Source organism: Canis lupus, chromosome 25 (genome assembly GCF_048164855.1).
Source record: "Canis lupus baileyi chromosome 25, mCanLup2.hap1, whole genome shotgun sequence".
Lineage (NCBI taxonomy): Eukaryota > Metazoa > Chordata > Mammalia > Carnivora > Canidae > Canis > Canis lupus.
The window spans coordinates 5,474,253-5,491,829 of record NC_132862.1 but is presented as its reverse complement, the minus strand read 5'-3'; the positions used below and the strand labels follow the sequence as shown (position 1 = coordinate 5,491,829).

The 17,577-nt window shown below is 49.7% G+C and overlaps 1 protein-coding gene across 4 annotated transcripts; it reads right to left on the bottom strand.

The window, feature by feature from the left end:
- Positions 1-266: 266 nt before the first annotated feature.
- Positions 267-12,897, bottom strand: LMBR1L (limb development membrane protein 1 like). Of its 4 annotated transcripts, none has more exons than XM_072798045.1 (17): positions 12,520-12,893; positions 9,411-9,495; positions 8,298-8,331; positions 7,138-7,277; positions 6,843-6,946; positions 5,850-5,976; positions 5,008-5,076; positions 4,804-4,868; positions 4,403-4,475; positions 4,228-4,311; positions 4,056-4,132; positions 3,206-3,283; positions 2,987-3,060; positions 2,660-2,750; positions 2,493-2,559; positions 1,062-1,223; positions 267-864 (listed from the first exon to the last, which is right to left on the bottom strand). In XM_072798045.1, the coding sequence occupies exons 1-17, from the start codon at positions 12,589-12,591 to the stop codon at positions 797-799; spliced, it is 1,470 nt and encodes a 489-aa protein (XP_072654146.1). In that variant the 5' UTR covers positions 12,592-12,893; the 3' UTR covers positions 267-796. The 4 variants fall into 4 exon arrangements, with proteins under 4 accessions (XP_072654146.1, XP_072654148.1, XP_072654149.1 ...); XM_072798047.1 differs by lacking the exon at positions 12,520-12,893 and adding an exon at positions 12,101-12,236; XM_072798048.1 differs by lacking the exon at positions 8,298-8,331 and having other exon boundaries at positions 12,520-12,892.
- Between the last annotated feature and the right edge of the window lie 4,680 nt (positions 12,898-17,577).

Genomic DNA, 17,577 nt, shown 5'->3' with positions numbered 1-17,577 from the left:
GCCCACCTACTCCCAATAACCAAGGCACAAAAACAAGGCAGGAGTATAAGGAAGAATCAGGGGACCAGTCAGCTTTAAGCAAGGCTAAGGGAGGAGGAGCTTTTACTGTCTAATTGTATGACCTAACTAACACTAAACCCAAGTCCCTAAAAGATACTCAGAATGCAGATGGAGAAGGGAAAGGATGGTAGGTAGGATCTCTCATTTTTCTCAGTTGGTAGACTCAGAATTGGTGGGAATTGTTCAACAGACACAAAGACAGGCCCTTTAAAAAACCAAAACAAACCCTGGGATCAACTTTATTGCTCATGGTTGTGGTCGCTTCTTCCCTATGCCCTTGTCCCTCTGATGGTCCAAAGCCCCTCCAGGATAGCACAGTGCTTAGGTTCTGCTGGGCCAGAGGCAAGGGAGACAATCTGCCTCCCAAGTCTGCTCCCAGCTCAGTCTCTCCCCTGTCCCCACCCCACCCTATTGCACATCAAATCATGTAAACATGGCTACGGGCATGGCCCTGAACAGCAGTGAGGCAGATTGATGTGTAAACAGATTTGGGACCAGGAGCCAGACCCAGTCACTCAGCCCTGCCCCATACTGAGGCCCACAGTTATATCTGGAAAAGCGGGGGAGCCTGGTCCCAAACTCTGGCTCAGATTATGCAACAGTGCAGACAGCTCAGCTCCCCTCTACCACCCTCTCAGATTCCAGGTCCTGAGGTCCACCCACCCCCGGGCGCCCCTCCAGGCCTGGGCAGCAGATGGCAGTGTCCAGTTTTCTCCCTCCCACTCCCAGCTGGAAGTCACTGGTGCTGGGTCTTCCGAGATGCCCGGGGAAAACCGGAGACAGGCAACGGCAATCTGTCCAGCCCTGGAGAAGACGGAGGGCAGTCAAAAGCAGGGTACAGGTCTAGTCTTGGGGATAAGGCAACCAAGCCACAGTATGGGTATATGAGATGCCTTACAAACAAAGCAGAGAGCATACCATCCCTCCTGCCTGGATGACCATGGTTCCAGAGGGCCCCGCCTCACAGCCACCCCATTAGCCCACACCCCCACTCCTCTCACCAAAGGCCCGGATCAGCTCTGCCCGCACAGCCGCGGTAAAAGTCTTCACCAGACAGAGAGTGGTGAGGCCCGCGAAGGCTGCGTTGTAGAGGAACACGATGTAGAAATTGCCCAGCCAGTTGAAGCGTCCAAAGTCACCCAGCAGGTCAAAGTCAGTGAGCCCTGAAGTACAGAGGCCAGGGTGGGAGTGGGCTCCCCAGCTCCTTCCTGGCTGAGAGCCCAGCTTTCTGCTGCCTCCTAGTGGCCATATCTCAACACTGCAGTCGATAGGTTGGCCTCTTCCTAAGCGTTAATTATTCCTTCTTCCCAACTGTCTCAGAGGGAGTTATGGCTGTTGAAGAAAGTGTCAGCAGCGAGGCTTGCTCCACCTTCCCTTCCAGAGTTTGGCATCTTCTCCTCCAGTGTGGAGCCTAAGACTCCGACTCTAATGAGGCTGCCTGGGTTCAGATCCAAACCCCACCCCTAACTGTGATCTGCAGCAGATTCCTTAAATTTGTGCCTCAGTTTCCTTAACTATAGTTAAGGAAAATAATGAAATAATGAGAAAATAATGGGACTGTGAGAATTAAATGAGACAACACACATCAAGTACTATATGCGTCAAGCACTATTCTAACAGTGCCTGAGCCCTTAATCATCATAATGTCATCCCAAGTCCAAGTTTTAGGGCTATCTCCCACTTAAAATAATATTCTTACCTACATACAACCTAAAGGAACTAACCAGTAGACCCACAAGCCTAGTTTTCTACTGAATCCCTGGAATTAAGTAGAATGCTATAGTGGAGACAATATGAAGTAAAGAACCAAACAGAACTGATGCGAATACTAAATCATTTAGGATATATGGTTGATGATGTGGTGGAGGGGTGATGATCTCTGCAACTCCCATACTACCCTTGGGGGGAACTATTACACTTTTGCATGCTTTTAGCAGGCAATTCTAGATGAGAGCTCTAACGATGGGAGAAGGACAGAGTGTATTATTTGATGTCCCAATGTGTGGAAAAAGCACTGGACTGGTGTTTAAGAGACAAGGTGTTCTAGTCTAACTTGGCCTTGCTTCAAGCTAGTTATATAACTACGTAAATCAATTAGCTTCTTTGCTTCTTGTCTTTATAAAATGAGAATATGTATTAGAGGATCCAGCCCATTGGAAGATTTGGGGGAATGTGGTGCTTCTCCACCAAAAAATGGAAGTAAATAGGGAAGCCGTGGGATGTAGCTAATGGAAAAGTGTGAGCTTTGAAGTAACACTATTTTGAAGCTCAGCACAGGCATTTTACAGAGCCTCAATTTCTCCATCTGTATAATGGGGGTAATACCTTCTTGTAGGTTTGCTGTGGGAATTAGAGCACATATATAAAGTATATGCTTAGCACCAGTAGGTACTCAGAAAAAGCCAATTCCCTTACCTCCTTTTGCTACTTACCCAGGGTTCGAGAAAAGACCGGAAGTGCTGAGCTTAGGACCAGGAGACAGACACAGTTCCCAATTATCTAGGTGGAAGTAAGGAAAGGAAAGGTGAGGGTAGCAAAGCTACCAGCACCTAGAGCCCATGCATGCCCCCAGAGGCTTCCTCTATTCCTGCCCAGCTACCTGTGTCATAGCTGTGTCATGCCATCTGGGCCGCAGGCTCCGGAAGAATGGAGAGCTGTAGAATCCCACAACTGAGGATATCATCAGGTAACTGCCACTGGGTTAAGGAAGAACTGGCTAGCCCCCAAGGAAGGATTAATGCCTCATCTCAAAGGGAATGGACCTCTCCCTTGACCCTCCTTTCAAATAAAGTAATTTCCTTCTTTCTGAATCCTAGGTTGGTAAAGTCTTGCCCCCTTCCCCATCGTCCCCACCACAGTCCCAGGAGACAGGGTCAGCGAACTGGTGGGTGTCCAGTGAGGCAATGGTGAGTGTCCAGAAGGATACAAGATGAGTACAACCTGAATGACGGCACCAAAGGAACCCAGCTTGGAGAAGGAGACTTGGCCCAGGGAGGCATCCTGAGAGAAAGAGTAGTGTCGCTCTGGAGTACTCCCTACCAGGAGCACCACCCAGCACCCACACCCAGACTTCCCTCTGGCCTCGGCTTCAGTCTCTCACCCCAGGCTTTCTTAAGCCCTCCCCCAAGAATACGCTGCCTGGTACCTGCATGCCCCGCGGCATGGCAGCCTCATCGATGAGCAGCTCCAGGATGTGGATGGCCACAATGAGCACAGAGAGGCCCTGTGTGAAGCAAGATCATGGACTCCCATTCCTGCCCCAGCCCACAGTTGTATTTGGAGTTGAATGTTAAGAACAGATACTCTGGTCCAACATTTTCAGTTTTCCATTAGCTGTGTGGGACCTGTTCAAGGCCACTGCTAGCAACAGAGCACCTTTGAGGGTACGATAAAACACACCCTTTCAGGGTGGAAGGACTGTAAAAAATTCGACTAGAAAAATGTGCCTTGGGGTGCCTGGGTGGATCAGTGGTTGAGCGTCTGCCTTTGGCTCAGGGTGTGATCCTGTGATCCCAGGGTCCCGGGATTGAGTTCCATATTGGGCTCCCCGCAGGGAGTCTGCTTCTCCTGCCTATGTCTCTGCCTTTCTCTCTGTGACTCTCATGAATAAACACATAAGATCTTAAAAAAAAAAAATAAGAAAAAAAAATGTGCCTCTTCCCCTAGACCAATACAACTTATTTCCAAGTCTAGAGCATGGCAAGTTGCGGGGAGGGACTGATTTCAAGCCTTATTTTCACCACAGAGCAAGCCTATTAACTACTCAGCAGCCATGTATGACCTTAGGCAAACTCCTTCACTCCTCAGTTTCTTCATCTACAAAATGGGGATCGATATGCTCAGTACAGGGCAGGACACAGAGCGGGCAATCAGTGAGGGGCAACTACGGTTATTGATGATAATCGGGTCCCTGCATCTCTTCTCTCTTCCCTGAGAAGACCTAAAGCAGTCAAGAGCCTGTTATTCCTCACCCCCACCAGGAACGGAACACCTACCGTCAGTACCAGCAAGCACAACATGGCCAGGGGGTAGCCCAGGTTCCGCTGCCAGGCTGAAGCCTTCCGTCGTTTCTCTGTACGGGAATGGAAGCTGTTAGCAAGGACCTAGAATGAAGGGCTACTCTCCTTGGGGAAACACAGATATCCCATTCCCTACCAACCTACATACCCAGCAGGACTCTCTGTGTCTGCAGAGCCAGGACCTGTCTGTGCAGCAGCTCCATATCCAAATGCAGCCAGCAAGAGGTGGGATCTGAGGGCAGAGAAGATGGTGCTGCCTCTCAGTCCTGTGGCCCCTGCCCAAGCCACACCCACCATCCCAGCTGAGGAGAACCATGACTTACTGCAAATCCTGCGGGTTAAAGCTGCCTCCTCAAAGGCTGAGCAATACAACTGCTCCTCCAGGTCTTCTAGCAACTGGGACAGGGGAAAGGGAAGGACTGACTGTCAGAGGCTCCCTGATCCCAAGGGCCCCAGGAGACCCCTGCTCATCCCAGTCTCCAGTCTCATTCTTTCCCCCAACTCTCATTCACCACCCTGTGGCCAGAAGCTTTGTCTAGTCCCTCCCAATTGCCCTTTGTTCTGCCTTGCATGTCTGGTGACCAGCTCCAAATGATGAGGTTGAAGGATACAGGAGCCAACAAAGGCTGTGGCTTTTTGCAAGGCGTGTGCTGCACAACTATAGGGTTGCTTCACTGTTTGGCTCCAGCTTTGCAGAAGTCAAAGGGCAAGGAGCACTACGTACCCGAGGCTTGACCAGTAGCTTCCCGGTGACTGAGAACATGCGGGCCAGACCTAGTGGAGTACACACTGTAGGGACAGGAGCCAGTTACCTGCCAGCCCTTTTCTCTACCACTTCCCCTACCCGTCCTTCCATCCTCTCTCCTTCCACCCTGGTTACTTTGATCCACAGACCTCACCCATTCCCTCCAAGACCCTCAACACTCACCCAGGAGCAGCAGGACCCCAAGAAAGGAGATACAGGAGTAGAGGTAGGGGAGGTAGTACTCCCAGAAATCTAAGGGTAAAAAAGACGTATGTCAGCTGGTCTTTCATCTAGCTTCCCGGGGGTTGATGGGCCTCAGAGACTAGCAAGGACACCACACATAAACCTACAGGGGTTAGGCAAGTAATGCAAATAAGGAAAGCTGGCCCAGTGTCAGCAGAAGAGGGAGCAGTGGGGGCTACAGCAAACTGGAGGCCCTATGCCGTATCTAAAGAACACAACTGCTCGGGTGCTTGGGTGGCCCAGTTGGTTAAGTGTCTGCCTTCAGCTCAGGTCATGATCCTGGAGGCCTGGGATCGAGGACCACATTGGGCTACCTATTCAGCGGGGAGCCTGCTTGTCCCTCTCCTTTTGCTCCTCCCTCCAGGCTCATGCTCTCTCTCTCGTTCTCTCTCTCAAGTAAATAAACAAAATCTTTAAAAAATAAAATGGAAAAAAAAAAAAGAATACAACTGTTATTAGGCCTAGTCCCTGCAATCTGATGTGGTTGGATCCTCAATCTTGTCAGGCAAAGCGACAAATCTGGATATTAATGTGACATCTCTCAACTTTTGCATGTCAGCAACTGACTCATTTATATTTTTAATCATTGCATGGGCCCAATGGATCATTTCTGCAAGTTGGACTTGGCTTGACATCCATCAGTTTGAAATTTCAGTCTAAGAAACATGGTCCCAATCTTCTCCACCTTAGAGGGATACAGTTGTTCCATGCAGGAGAATATCAGCCAACTGCAGAGCCATTCAGCCTGGGTGGAGGGGGAGGGAGGAAGCTGGCCTTCTCACCATAGAGTGACTCCCGGCTGGCCTTGTTGTTGTCCACAATGGCTGATGCCACCCATACCATGCCCAGCACCAGCAGGGTGAGCAGCATCAACATCACCACCGTCTCATAGACCCGGCCCAGGACACCCTATAGGAGGAGGCAACAGGAAAGGGGCAGGATCAACATCAGGGGAAGGAAGGAGATATGGGATGGCAGCCTGGCTGGGAAAGCAGAAAGGACTGGATTCAGGAGACAGGGAAGGGCGTCTCCCTCTTATTCCGCTAAATCACCCTGTCCTCCCACCCTACATCTAGGGCCATTTCTTATACCATACCAATAGTTTTCATTTGCAAATCCCCTCCCCAGTTCCCTTCCTCATCCTGCCCTGCCATGGGAGGCTGGTCCCCAAGGGCTTCATCACACAAGTTCTTTGCCCTCTGGTTTGGTTTGCCCAATGGGAAGGACAGGCAAGAGGGTGGAAGGCAGGAAGAGAGAGGGATCAAGGTATTTCCTCAGTTTCCTTCAACCTTTGGCACTATGGTTTTAGCAGTAGCTGTGAAGCACCTCCCAGCTTCAACTACCAATGGGTTCCAGAAACTATTTCTTCCTTTTGCTCCCACAGGCCTAGGGGTGGTAATGACTTCCTGCTGACAGTAGCACCTCAAATTCTTTGTTGATCCTCTTAACTCTGACTAAACCTCTGCAAATAGTCTTTGTTAAAATCTTTCCAGTGGGGCACCTGGATGGCTCAGTCAGTTAAGCAGCCAACTGGATTTCGGCTCAGGTCATGACCTCAGTGTTGTGAGACTAAGCCCCATGTTGGGCTGTGTGTGGGCATGGAGGCTGCTTAAGATTGTCTCTCTCCCTCTGCCCTTCCCTTCTCCAAAAAAAAATTAAATTAAATTAAAATTAAATAAATAAAAACACAATAAAGTAAAATGAAATCTCTTCAGTTGAACCACCTGAGTGGAATTCTGTTTCCTGTCTAGATGATTGATATATCCCCCACTCACCTTTCTGGAGCCAGCAAAGCCCTCGGACTCAGTGAAGAAGTATGCAAAGGGCATGAGGAAGATGAGGGACAGGTTGGAGAAGAGAAACACAAGGTTCCAGAGGCCTAGAGCAAAAAAGGAAAAGCAGAGGTGATTGGCGGGAGGCGGGGAACAACCTACTAGGGACTGACCATGTGGTGGCAGAGAGGGGGCAAGGATGGGGTGATACACAACTAATTAGCCGAGGCTGTCTATGTCTGCATGAACCTAGTCTATTCCCTCTCACCACCCCAGGTTGGAACCAGAAGCCACATACCATGGATGAGAGAGCCATTGAGCCACTGGATATAGTAGTTCCGGGGCAGTGAGAGCAGCACCTCGTTGCTGATAATGGAGAAGGGCAGGAGCAGGACAGCACCCAGGGCGACAGCCAGGGTAAAGGTACAGAGCTCAAGCCTGGGCAGAGAGAATGGGTAGTACCCTTGCTTAGACACTCACTTCCCTTGGCCCAAGAAGCCCTCCTCATCCCCCTGGGCACCGATGGCTTCTCCTAGAACTACTTGTAGCAGTGACAGACCCATGGGAGGAGCCATCCAGCCAGGGCTCTACCCATTGTCCCCTAAACTCCCCCTCCAGGGAAGCCTTGGCACAAGGGATGGACACACCTTAGGCATTCATGTCATAGGCCGTGACACTTGCCCAGACTATCCCCAGGAATGTGGTCCTCCTACACATGCCTGCCAGGTATATCAGGCATGCCAAGCTAAGGGACTTGTCTTCTCTGCTCAGAGATATGGATTTCTGAGCTTGCCTTCTCTAGCCCAAATAAGAGGAAAGTCACCCCATATAGCTAGGCCCTGCATGAAGGCACTAGGCAAAGGGGGAGAAGAAGGACCTGAAACCCAGCTTCATAGCTGAGGCCTGTGTCCAGAGCTGCCTCAGGTGAAAAGAAGAGACATTTTTAGCTAGTTGGTCCACCAAGGGGGGTAAGTTTGCCTTCTTTTAATCTGTTGATCAGAGGGGCCATCTCTATATTTTCCCTATATGTGCTAATGCATAATAACAGCCTGGAGCAAAGCCTTCTCTCAAAACCAAGCACACCCTGCCCTTAAGGGTTCCACTTTCCACATCCCCTGCTCTATTCCATCGGTCTACATTGCTGCCCCACTCCTTCCCTGATGGCCACTGGGAGGTGAAGCCAAGCTGGAATCATTTCCGGTGACTCAGGCCCCAGCTCACACACAGTTCCTGGCCAAGAGGCTCCCAGAAACTCCTGGCCTAACCAGGGATACAGGAACAACAACTTTTCCAAGCGTCCCCAGAGTGAGGTGAAGCCGGAACAAGCCAGAAATGGGGTGGAAGCAGAAACCCTTTCTTCACTGCATGACACTCCGCTCTCCCCTGAGCTCTAGGAGTCTCACTAGATCCCAGCTTCTAAAGGGTTCTAGTGCCAGGAGCTGGGACGGCAACACTTACGCAATCTTGTTGACTGTAGCATCTTCATCATCCACTACGAGAGAGAGGCACGGGGAAGAGGCAAGAGATCAGTGGGCAGCTCTGGGAGCCATCTGTGCTGCAGTGTGCCCTACTTCCCCTTCCTTGCCCCGTGAAAGAAGGGCCTAGGCCACAGAGGCAGAGCTGGAAAGGAGGCCCTGGGAGAGTTAAATGCTATGAGTCCCAAACCTATTCTCTGGCTGAGGTGGCAGCTTAAAGATCTGTGGTCCCAGGTGGAAAGAGTACGAGCCAGAAATTCTCTTACTTCCCCCCTCCCCACGATCTCTCTCATTGCAGGTTCCTCTTTGCAAGCTGAAAATATAAAAAAAAACAGCTGGTCTGGGAGGTTGGTTACATCAGTGGCTGGGTGCAGCAAAGGGAAATGAAGCAAGGGGGTGGGGTGGTGAGGAGACTCACAGAGAAAGTCCTTGGGAGAATTATACCCCTTCTTGGGTTCATGAAGCCTTCTGGAGGGGAGTAAAGACTAGGACCAGGACAGGATGATCTGGACAGGCTGGGGCTAGGAATTGGGGGAAATGTGTCCCCCCAAATCACACAATGCCTACAGGTAGGAAAGTTCCAATCTGAGGACACTTAGGTCTTTATAAAGAGAAAGGCCACCATCACCCGGTCCTGGGGGGCCCAGTGGTCAGGCAAGTCTTCTGTTCCTCTGCTCCTAGGTCAGGTCGGTGTGAGTGTCCTTGTTGAGGAGAGGACAGAGCTTGTGCCCATGGTAACATTCACCCTGTAGCTGTCCATTTTAGATTCACAGAGGGCTTTCACATGAACCATCTCCTTTGGTCCACACAATGTCAACGAACTGGTTAGAACCCTTAGGCCCATTTTCCAGAGGATGGAACTGAGGCTCAGGAAAGTTATATGACTTTCCCAGTGGCTTTATTAGTTGCAGACCCTTCTGTCTAGGCTTTCCACTATACCACCTGCCCCTGCCTGTGGAAAAAGGGAAGCAGAAGAGGCAAAGACTCCAGTTTTTCCTTTCCCAGCAGGCGCCAAGGGCCCACTCCCCTGAGGCTGGCCCCATGGCAACAGGAACACTGGCAGAGGGCAGGGAAAAGGGAGGGAAGTCACAGGTACCTGTGGTGAACTCAGCAGGCTTCTTGAAGTGCGTCAGGGCAATGTGGCAGAGGATGTAGAGTGTCGCAAACAGAAGTGTTGAGATCTGTGGCAGAGTGTGAGCTAGGATGAGAAGCTCTAATAACCAGCACATTCCACAGCCCCAGTGGCCTCTCTATTAATTCTATGGGGTCACTGTCCCAAAACAAGGCTCCATACTTCCAGGAGTTCCATGTTTTTCCCCAGGATTTTCTTCTAGTCAGGGCCTCAAGGGCCCCTTAAGAAGGACCAGACAGCATTATGTCTAGCCCTATGAAGGTTTTTCTGGGAGAAAATAGCTTCAGCTGAACACTGATTGGTAAAGAGGCCGAGAAAACTAGAGACACATATGCACACATACCTGAAACAGGCCATAGAACCAAAGGGACTTTACTCCTAGTGTTATTGAAAAGGGAAGCAGGTTCCAGGAAGAAGGGGATGTTTACATTGTCCTGACACTCGTCTCCTCCGTTCCCCCCTTGCCCCTGCTGCCACTTTGACCCAAGCTCCAGGAGAGAATAAGTAGGAATCATGTTCTTAGACTAAGTCAGAATGTCTACTCTGTGTTTATTCAGGGACCTGAAAGATCAGGTCTGTTCTTGGCCAAAGCAGAGTCTCATTTAATCCCCTGCCCTGAGAGTAGACCTTAGTTGGGGCCCAACATCTAAAATCCACAATGCTGGGATCCCTGGGTGGCTCAGCAGTTTAGCCCCTGCCTTCGGCCCAGGGAGTGATCCTGGAGTCCCAGGATCGAGTCCCACGTCGGGCTCCCTGCATGGAGCCTGCTTCTCCCTCTGCCTGTGTCTCTGCCTCTCTCGGTGTCTCTCATGAATAAATAAATAAAATCCACAACGTTTCTAGAGCCACATCAGCCTCTTTAAAGGCTACCAACTCCTTGTCCCTATTCAAGCTACTTCCAACTCCAGAGTCAGGCTGTCCCATGCCCTCTGGGCAACTAGCCCTCCACTCCATAGTTGTGGCAGGACTTGGCCAAGTTACTCTGCATATGTATGTATCCCTACGCTACCCCAAGTAAGCTGCTGTTGCCCAAGAGAGGAGGCACTGGTGGGCCTGGCTCTACAATCAGAGCCAGAGGTTCTTGAGGAGATGCTATTGCATTTATTATTATTATTTTTTAATTTTTTATTTATTTATGATAGTCACACAGAGAGAGAGAGGCAGAGACATAGGCAGAGGGAGAAGCAGGCTCTACGCACCGGGAGCCCGACGTGGGATTCGATCCCGGGTCTCCAGGATCACACCCTAGGCCAAAGGCAGGCGCTAAACCACTGCGCCACCCAGGGTTCCCGCATTTATTATTTTTTTAAATTATTTAAGTAATCTCTACACCCAACGTGGGGCTCAAACTCACAACTACGAGATTAAAGAGTTGTACACTCTTCCGACTGAGCCAGCCAGACACCCCAAGATGTTATTGCATTTAAATAAGTAAGCCAAGAGAGCAGGATCAGTCTCGTGGGTCCTCCAGTCCCCAAAAGAAGCTGATCCCACAGGCAATCTGCACACAGTTATCTACACATGGAAGGAAGAAGTCAAAGAGACCCAAGAAGAGTGATGGGTCCAGAACAAAGTTTTAGCTTTTAACACTAGGGAAACCGAGTAGAATGAGTTACTCAGATTGTACTGAAGATTTCTAATTGCCTAGTGCTCCCTCTGTCCTTGGGATTGCGTAATAGCCAGGAAGGTGGGAGGGCTCAAAAGGTCAGGCTGGAGTTCCACGCAGTTCCAGCAGAGGCTAGGTCATTCTCTAGAGCCAGGTGGGGGAGGCAGCAGAAGGCTTCAGGCTGCCCTTGGCGGGCACTGGTGTCCTCAGCTAATAGGAGTAAGAGTGGGGGAGACATCTAGGAGGCTGCTTCTCTGTCCAAGGTCTCATCCCTCCCTGTTCTCTAGGAATGTGGGCTCTGTCCCTACACTGTCTCAAGGCCTGGGCGTGTTCTCCACAACACACCCAGCCTCACCATGTGGGACTATCCACTAAGAATCACACAAGGAAAGTTGGTCTGGAGTTCCACACGTGGACTGATACAGTCCCTGCTTTTCAGTCCTCACACAGAAGAGCAGACCTAGTTATGTCATGGCTCACTTTATCCCTCCCTCCGGCCTGGAAGCCGCCCAGGGCAGACTGAGAAAAACAAAGGATGACTCCATCAGTGGGTCCCCCTCCTCATTAATACTTCTATTCTTTCAAACCTTTCCTTTTTTTGCCTTTTTTAGCATTTGGGGGGTGAGGGCTACTCTGGGGAGGGGGGGGAACTCCGAGGAAAGACGGGGGGGGGCGGGATGAGAATTGAAAGCAGCCCTGAGGCAGATGCAGCTAAGTTCCCCAAGGTTCCCCAGGGGCCCAGAAGAGAGGAGTCCATCTCTGTGTGGCAGGTTCAGCTGTTGCCCTAGGAGGCAGTGAGGGCGTAAGGCACAGCCTGCTGCCTTTGGGGCACTGGGGGGGGGAACCACTCACAGGGGAAATCCCTGAATGGCTGGGGAGCTAGAACCTCGGCTTGAGGGGGAGGGGGGCGGAGGGGGGGCGTCCGACAAGCACCAACGAGGGGAAAAGAAGGGGGGGCAACTTAGTTGTTCTCCATCTCTACGCAGTAGAATCCATCCCACAAGAGTCCTTTCTTCCGAAGTGGGAGGCCCACCAGCGTGCCCCGTACCTCTGGCACGCCGCCCCTACACCTCCCAGGTCTTTCCTGGCATCTCCCTTTCGTCAAACATCAGCGGAGTTTGCGGGGTCTCCCCCAACCAGACCCATCCGTCTCAGGCTCTCGGAGGACGGTCGAAATCAGCGGACTCGCGGAGCCGCGCCGCGAACCCCCCGCGAGGGGTGGGGGCCTGGGGGGGGAGGGGCGGGGCGGGGCGGCGGGGCCGGGGGAGGAACGGAAACCGACCCGCGGCTTTGTTTACCGCGCAGCTGCCCAACCGATCCGGGCGCCGTCCTCCGCCGCTCGCCCCCGGCCCCCGCAGGCCCTGAGCCCCGGCCCCCCGCGCTCCGACCCGACCCCCCCGCCCGCGACCCCCGGGCTTCGGCCCCGCTCGCCCCCGTATCACCCTTGCTGCCCGGGTCCGTACTCACAATGCACTCGCGAACCCTCTCGTGGAATAGCTGCTCCCGCACGGACAGCACTTCGTAGTCAGCTGCTTCCATACTCTGCTCAGCATGACTGGGGCGGGGGTGTCTCCGGGCCCGGGGAGGACGAGCGCGGAGGAAGCCGCCGCCGCCAAGCACCCGGACCCAGCCGAGGAGCCTTTCCCCGCTGCCTGCGACGGAAACTCGGGGTAATCGGGAGCTCAGATTCAGCCGTCCGGACGCCTTAAAGGGGCAGGCACCACGCGCCTCGATTTAAAGGGCCGCGGCCCCGCGTCCTGCTCCCTCCCCTTTAAGGTCCGGTCTCAGTCAACTTCAACGCAAACACCCTGCAACAAGCTGGCTACGAGGAAGCGCAGGTGCTGGTTCTATCTACGGGAGACCAACTGACGACACGAGGGTGGGCGGGTTTCTGCCAACGAGCGGAGTTCATTGGCTCCCAGGGAGCTGCCGCTCATCGCTAGAGGGACGCTGATAGGCTCGCTCCGTGGAGGGAGGCGGGATCTCTGGGGTCTGAGGGTGCTCGCTCGCTTCAGCCCCTGCGGTTGAGAGAGGACGGTTCCTGCGTTTTCCCAGCAACTGAGATTTTAATTTGACCGTGGTTAAATGAACCATCTGGACCAGGGCAGCCAAGCAGGATGTGAGGGCACCAAGGGGGTTCTGGAAGGTACCGCTGCCCAGTAATCCAAGGCCTGTAGCAGCATTTTCTGAAAGTGTGTTTCTATGGGGGGGGGGGGGGGGGGAGGCGTGCTCCAGTGCTAGGAGTTTTCATTCAGTCACTCTTGTGGGAAGCCTAGTGTGTGGGGGAGCAAATACTGGAGAGAAGTGGATAGACAACCACAGAAATACCTCTGACACTTTGTAAGGAAATACCCACGGGGATCATTGCTTAATGGGGCTGAGTCCAATGTTAGCTGACCACCTACTCTGTGCCCCTCACTTTATAGACTTTTATCTCCTTTTTACATCAGGACAGCCCTACAGAGGAAGGTATGATTAGCATTTTAGAGATTAGAAAGTGGGTGACAAGTTGTCACATGCCAAGGTCACACAATTAAGGAATGCTTCCTGCGACCTTGGAGTATGTACTGTTTGGGAAGTTCCACCTTCCCTCCGTGGACTTGAATCCTTCCTCTAAATTGGAGAAGTAAGGGAGACTCAAAAGAAAGGCTGAGTTTTGCAAAGCTTCCCCACTGAAGAATAAGAGCCCAATTGTAAGGGCCTATGCATCCAGCTATTATCTAAGCAAGAATCAGAGGCCTGAATTAACTGCTAAATTCTGTACCCTGGTAACTTTTTCCAGGCAAGTTATTTTTGTCCCTTTTTTGTTTCCCCACTGATTTGCAACAGAACCTTGGGAAATAAAAAGCATATACTTATATATATGTATATGTATATGTACACACATATATATGTGTCTATACACACATTTGTCTTTGGTGATCGCAAGACGAGAGGAGCTAAAGGACTGATTTCCACCCCCTTAGCAACCAAGTTTGGGGTGCACAGAACTCCAGTGGGAAGAGTGGGCAGTTAACAAAGAGAAGAAGCTAATGGGCTGGGTCCTGGGATCTGCTGCTCCTTGGGAGAAAAGGAGAGCATAGGGAGGTGGCTTGGACCTATTGTGTTTTAGGAATAAACACATTGTTTTGTTTGGCTCACAGTGTTTTTTTTTTTTTTTTTAAGATTTTATTTATTCATGACAGATACAGAGAGAGAGAGAGAGGCAGGGACACAGGCAGAGGGAGAAGCAGGCTCCCCACAAGGGGCCCGACACAGGACTCCATCCTTGGTCTCCGGGATGACGCCCCCAGCCGAAGGCGGTGCTAAACCGCTGGGCCACCGGGGCTGCCCGGCTCACAGTGTTTTTAACAAATCTGAACAAACATTTAAAACACAGGATACCTTAAAAATTCAGATTTCCATCTCTTAAATAGAAGATCCAGCAGAACTGGGCCATGAGGACACATGGCAGGATGCGTTTCAATCTTCCATAGTCTCTATCACTTGGGTAAGCACTTAGACTCCACCAGTTTTCCCGTTGACATTGTCAGCCCAGGTGTCCATTTGAGGTTGTGACCTATGAGCTAACCCCTCTTACTGCTTCAACTTCATACCATCTTCACCCCAGCCTTTGGTCAGTTCCTGGTGGACCCTACCAATCTCTTTACTTCCTTAAGGCTCTGTACTTGATATTTACTTTTCCCCTCCCCCTTCCCAATTCAGTTTTGGCTGATTTCAATCTCAGGTTTAAGCTTAAATGATACCTGTTCAGAGTCTTCCCCCACTACCTTATCTAAAGCAACCAATTTTTGTATTATTTATAGCAAGTTGCCATAACTTAATATGCTTGCATCTGTTTGTCTGCCTCCTCCACATAGACTTGTAAAGGGAAAGAATCATATTTGTCTTTTTTTTTTTTTTTTTTAAACAAGTTCCAGGGTAGCCTGGGTGGCTCAGCAGTTTAGCACCACCTTCAGCCCGGAATGTGATCCTGGAGACCCAGGATCGAGTCTCATGTTGGGCCCCTTGTCAGGAGCCTGTTTCTCCCTCTGCCTGTATCTCTGCCTCTGTGTGTGTGTGTCTTCCATGAATAAATAAATAAAATATTTTTTAAAAAATAAGTAAATAAACTAGGCTCCACACCCAGCATGGAGCACAACACAGAGCTTAAACTCAGGACTCTAAGATTAAGACCTGAAGCTGAAATCAAGAGTTAGATGTTTAACCAATTGAGCCATGTGTATGTCTTGAATGTGGTTACTTCCTTAGCCCTTAGTCTGCTGAATAATACATGTAGACACTCAAATATTTACCAATATAGTGAGAAAAGATGGGATGCATTGCTGATAATCAGAAGAGCTGGGTTCTGGTTCTAGCACTGTCATCCTGGACTTCACTTAATGGCATTTGCAAAACTGGAACACTCTTCAGGTTGCTTTTAAATCTAAAAATCCAGGGCAGCCAGGGTGGCTCAGCGGTTTAGTGCCGCCTTCAGCCCAGGGCCTGATCCTGGAGACCTGGGATCAAGTCCCATGTCAGGCTCCCTGCATGGAGCTTGCTTCTCCCTCTGCCTGTGACTCTGCCTCTCCTTCTCTCTCTGTGCCTCTCAGGAATAAATAAATAAATCTTAAAAAAAAAAATCTAAAAATCCAATGTTCGCAGTCTTGCATGTTACAAAGTGCTGTGACATCACCAGAGCCACAGACTATTAAATCCTATTCCTACAATAACTGGTTAGCATAGATTCTGTTCAGAGACTTGTCATCATCCAGAATGTACAGTTATGTACAACTGAAGTGAGTTTTAAAAGGCAAAATATCAATGAACATATGAACTTGGAACTGCATAATAGAATACAAGGTCAAACTCAGAACAGAGAAAAAGAATCTAGAATACTTCCTAGAGAAAGTAGTTTCAAGTCCAGGGGCAATCTGATTTATTTGCTGACAAGTCCTTGCACCCTTGTTTACAAATCCATTGGAAGCACAATGACTTTCTTTTCAATGGCTATGTTTAGAATTAAGAGATTCTCTGATTAATGAGTTACCACTCAGAAAACTATACGAAAAGACACTCCATAGTATATTTTTAAACTTTACAAATCTCACTTTGTCCAAATCCTGTCTTTTTCTTTTTTAAGATTTTATTTATTTATTCATGAAAAACCCACAGAGAGAGGGAGGCTCCCTGTGGGGGGCCCAATGTGAGATTCACCCCGGACCCTGGGATCACAACCTGAGCCAAAGGCAGATGCTCAACCACTGAGCCACCCGGGTGCCCCCATCCAAATCCTATATACCTCCAAGACTCAACACCAATAATGTCTTTTCTTCTTCCATTCTTTCCTGGGATTTCTGCCTCTCTAGTTTCAACTATATAGTTCAGTGAGCAATTAGGCATATATGTACTGTTTCATAACATTATCTTGAGCTGTTTAAATCTTTTGTTTCAGTGTACCTACATTTATATATTTTCTCCTTTCCCCTCTCCTTCAAGATTGGAAACCTGTATTTGGCTTCTAATTCATCCCTTTCCTTCCAACCTCAGTGCAGTTCTCATAGTAAACACTCAATGTTTGTAGATTTGATCTGCCTATGAGATTAGTCACCCATTCTTGGTAGGGAAGGGGCCACGTTGATTATGGAGAGTTAATTTTAACTTCTTCAAGCAACACAGGGGAACTAATCCAGATTAAGCCTTCACTAAGTACTAAACATTAATAGATACTTTGTTTATTTTTAAAGATTTTACTTAATTTGAGAGAGAGCTAGAGAGATCACAGAGGAAGAGGGAGAAGCAGACTCCCTGCTGAGCAGGGAGCCTGACTTGAGGCTCAATACCAGAACCCCAAGAATGTGACCTGAGCTGAAGGCAGATGCTTAACCAACCGAGCCACGCAGGCGCCCCAACAGATACTTTACATAGATTAATTTGTTCAGTGTCAAAAGGACCCTAGAAAATAGACTTTATTTGTTTAGAGATGAGGAATCAGTTCAAAGAGATTCAGTACATTTACAAGGCCAAGGACCCTAAGAGGTGGAGCTAGGATTTGAATGTGGCCTGATTCCAAAGCCTCCCCTTTTCCTGATATTCTGCTGTTGCCTCTTAGTGGACATATCCCCCACTTCTGTATTCTCATTACGATATTGCTTAGATATTCAGTGTAATAGAAAGCAAAAAGAGAAATAAAACTTGAACTTCAATACCCTCAAAAGCCCTGGAATCCTTCCATCTGTAACTGTGAGACCACTCTTGAGCTTCCAAATGGTGGCAACTTATCGCTGAACAGCCGCTCAAGAAGAGCAAACATAAGGCATCCACTCCCCAAGGTGGCTGGGACAGGAGAGGGACAGAGAGGAGGATTAGGAAAAGCTGTCCTTCTCTTGTTAAAAATTTCAGAAACTTTCCAAATTATGGGTTATCTTCATTTTCTCTTTGCTTACCTACATGTCCTAATTTTTCTACAGAAAATACAATAGGTACAGAAGAAATCCTGCTTACTTTGACTACGTTCAGGTCATTTTATTCTCAGGACTTCCTGGG

Coding starts and splice junctions, on each gene's coding strand:
- LMBR1L (XM_072798045.1), bottom strand. CDS start 12,591: ATGGAAGCAGCTGACTACGAAGTGCTGTCCGTGCGGGAGCAGCTATTC. Junction 6,947..7,137: donor CAATGGCTCTCTCATCCATG/GTATGTGGCTTC, acceptor TTTTTGCTCTAG/GCCTCTGGAACCTTGTGTTT. Junction 2,560..2,659: donor ATGACACAGCTATGACACAG/GTAGCTGGGCAG, acceptor ACTTCCACCTAG/ATAATTGGGAACTGTGTCTG.